The sequence below is a fragment of the Saccostrea cucullata genome, unplaced genomic scaffold (assembly GCF_032062105.1).
Source record: "Saccostrea cucullata isolate Sc308-1 unplaced genomic scaffold, CSIRO_AGI_Scuc_v1 ctg2728, whole genome shotgun sequence".
Taxonomy (NCBI): domain Eukaryota; kingdom Metazoa; phylum Mollusca; class Bivalvia; order Ostreida; family Ostreidae; genus Saccostrea; species Saccostrea cuccullata.
The window spans coordinates 5,424-9,316 of NW_026935066.1; the positions used below are offsets into that span (position 1 = coordinate 5,424).

A 3,893-nucleotide genomic window follows, 5' to 3' on the forward strand; every position below is an offset into this window, starting at 1 on the left:
ACATCGGTAGAGCACTGAACTGGCATATCAGAATCCAAGGTTCAAATTCATTTGGAAGCAACATACCGTTGTTATAGATTTATGGGGTATAAAAGTAAGGGAAATCACTTTTTACAATGTTCTAAATAATAAAAGTGTTAAGCAGATCATACTTTTCTGTTACAAACAAAAAATGCAATATATATGAGGGTTAACCTAGTGGAAAACTGCATGTCAAGGCCTTTTTGAAAGGGCAAAATACATAAATTCGCAGTATTTCAACTACAGACAATTATTTGAATTCGCTGTAAAATAATTCATTTGTAGATGAAAAAGCAACCTTGTCACACAAATCTACATTTACATAATTATTCATGGAAACTTTATATACTATTCTGCTGAAATGAGTTGATCCACTGAGCTGTTTTTTTAGGATGTATGTTTCTTAATTATGAAAGCACCAAGATCTATGCATGACGTAATTATTTTTTAAAAGTATGTACTGACGATGGCAAGATCTTTAAAGTGAATTTATGAAAGATAAACACAACGCATGGATTCACAACGTATCTCTCTGTGTATATTTTTCTCTCATCCTGAAAAATAAATGCAAAAATATACTGCTTACGTGATATGTCTTACTGATTTTTGAAAATGAATGATAAAACATTAAAATCTACGAAGCTACGGGAATTTGAAGATCACGTGGCAATTCTTTCTTAAACATCACTGGTGGTAGATCTTGTTCCTGGTTTGAACTAGAATTTTCTTTCGTGGATATTTCCTGTCTCTGATCTTGTCTTGATTTCATGATAAATGCCCGTGTCACCCCTTGACGACGGAAAGGCAACATGGGTCGGGCTTGCTGGAAATTTCTTGTTTCCTGTTCCGGTGGTTCGTCATCCTCTGAATCACTTTCAAAGTCCGATTCATATTCCACCTTCTTGTCCACCGGTGGAGGGAACAACTCCAAGATAGATTTACGATTCCGATTTAAAATCTCATCATATCTCTTTTTATTCACGTCAATGAGAGTTCTAGCATTTCTTTCCCTTATTTTGTCGGGTTCAATATAGCTCAGCATCTGTTTTATTTCATGCCTCAGAGCATGCGCATCGTATCTGTCTTCTAGTGCCTTCTTGTAATCCGGACTTTCAGCGATAGGATGATTTGCAATCACCTTTTTGTAAGCATCTCTTTTTTTCATAACCTCGCGAACTTTTTCCTTTTTTCTTTCCATCTGATACCTTTGAATTTCTGCGTGGCGGTTGTAAAAATTGATTTGGTACTTTTTCAACCGATTCTCCACTGTGTTGAATGCCCGGATTTTTCGTTTAGCACCCTGCGTCATTCTGATTGTTGACATAAATCTAGAGTTCTTATTAAAAGCACTAGAGTCCATATTGAGCGTCAACGATCTATTGTGTACTTGTGGCATCCTAAAAAATACAAAATATTTGATAAAATAATTGATTAGATATTTTAGCAAATTCCATAATTGATTGCCTGAATAATATGGGAACAAGTCCAATGCCATTACTCTCTCCTTCTCTCTCTCTCGTGAGCTAAAAAAAATTATGTCCTCATTAGGTCGCGAGGCTTTTCCATTTTATTAATCCGTATAAATAATCACCTGAATAAAGGATTAACCTCAAAATTATTTTTAAAGTTCAATCAGAATTACCTGAGTGATTATCAAACTATTATTGTGTTCCAAAAATCGAATTAATCTTAATAATAAATAAATTGTCCCCCACTAAAATAACACAAAATAGAAAAAAAGGTTCAATGTGTCGTCACCAGAATCCTCACTGTATTTGTTAGAAAGCAATTTCTCGTTATTCCTCAGTTAATTAAATATTTTTAAAACGTGTGTTATTCTTTACCTATCTACTTCATTCATTCACGAAAAATCCACATTATTGATAAACATTATAAACGCGCTTTTCAAAATACTGATACTGAAAATGCAAGTAAAACGTATTGACTACTGTAAACATAAAGAGTTTGAGTACATCCTGTATACATATAGTACAATGTCATTCTTCGTTTACAAAATATCAGCTTGATAATACTTACTTGGAACGTATTTTGTTCTGTTTATCCGATGCTTAATAAAAATAAAATGAAATTGGATGCATCATTTCATCTGAGAATTGTGGAGCATTGCTGTCGTTGAAATACAAACTACATTTCACTTTACTTTTTAAGCACAGAATACAAATCTGTGGTAATCTGGTATAATCTAATATGTTGGCAGTAAGCTTGTAGAATTGAGAATAAATCTCCAGTTTAAGTGTATTAACTTCACACGTCCAAAGTATATAAATCTGTACCCATACCCCATTGAACTAGTTATTAGAGTAAATAGAAAAACCGCGTGTAAATCATAATGATCGGTATTAAGCGAAATCTCTGTTTGATCTTTTGTATCAATATGCTTAAATTCTCCAAGTAGCATATTTATAATATCGAGTATCAAAAAAGATTGACACGGGTGTACAAAAGGGTGATTTGATGGTCGTAAAGTCCTTTTTTGTGAGACTTGTTATGAAATTTTCGCAAACTTTGCTTTTAATATAGCTTTAAAAGATATAACTACTGTGATCCAATATTAGACAGCAAATCTTTGTAGAAATAAATTAATGTAAATTTTGTGTACCTAAGAAAGTTATTGCTTTTTTATATTACTTCACAAAGCCAAAAATAATACCAAGAGCTGAATTTATTAATAAGGGTAGCCTTAATTATATTAATGCGATTGTTGATAATATTTTTTTTTATCAAAGCGGGTAAAATTACAGAACTTCATTTTTTTAACAGTATCGGCCTTGAAATCGCTTCTTAAAAGTTAATATTTCATATAAATTCATATAAAAAAGAAAACAAATTAAATTGTCTCAGAAATTCAAATTCAGAATAAAGTTCCTTTGTTCAAATGATTTATTTCTTGTGTTCTGGAATATTCATCTTTATTCCTTTTCTAATTCCTCTAAATGCATTATGAGAGCGAGATTCTTTTACTATTTGATTTTAAAACTTCATTGTTAACGTTTGTGTAACAAGACGCCATTACACCATGTTATTTTTTTTATTATTATTAACATTTATAATTTTCATTTGATACAAATGGATCGAATTGATTTATACTTCTGATATATTGTTAAATTCTCCTTGTGATTTGCTGTATGGTTGTCCTATCATAAAAAAATATTCTTTAAAAATATCCTATCAGATATATAATATATGAACCGACACTTGTTCAAGATTTAATTTAGAATATCCAAAATATTATGTATGATCGACAAAAATCATACCTGAGTAACAACAAGAATTTTTAATTTAAAACACTCTATTAAAGAAATTCAATATAATCAACAATTATTAAAATGCAAACCCACAAGGCAGATTTAATTTTACCTCGTTTCGTCCATGAAGATCTGGAACTGAATTATGAAATATCTAGAACGGACTCCATATGAGAAGAAAAGTCACCAAAGCTTAAAATATCACAGCATAATTACAGATGTCATTTGTTTGAAGATTCGTAAGTAATAAACTGTTTGAAAAATGATCTGAGCAATTTTAATCAATCAAACGTCAACAAGTAAATGGTAAGGTGATGTTCGTTTATTAGAAATAGAAACATGAAACACAGTTGTTCACAAATTTAAAAAAACGAATAATATCGACATTTGATGAATCGTTCTGTTTAAATTGAGTCAATTTGATTTGATCAGAATGTCGATAATATTGTGACAGTCATTTAACTTCATTACGATATGACTCCTGGAGTTATGGACAATAACCTACAAGTTATCCAGTCTATATAAATAATAAGTCATCAGGTTAGCAGCCTCCAGATACGGGGGATTGTCACAACACGGTGCTTTCTGAACACAAACAGTTAAGAT

General features: G+C 31.3%; 1 protein-coding gene across 1 annotated transcript; it reads right to left on the reverse strand.

The window, feature by feature from the left end:
* Positions 1–300: 300 nt before the first annotated feature.
* On the reverse strand, positions 301–3,499 carry LOC134241788 (uncharacterized). Its single transcript, XM_062723807.1, has 2 exons — positions 3,400–3,499; positions 301–1,418 (listed from the first exon to the last, which is right to left on the reverse strand). Exons 1-2 carry the CDS (start codon positions 3,411–3,413, stop codon positions 656–658), a joined length of 777 nt encoding a protein of 258 aa, XP_062579791.1. The 5' UTR covers positions 3,414–3,499; the 3' UTR covers positions 301–655.
* Between the last annotated feature and the right edge of the window lie 394 nt (positions 3,500–3,893).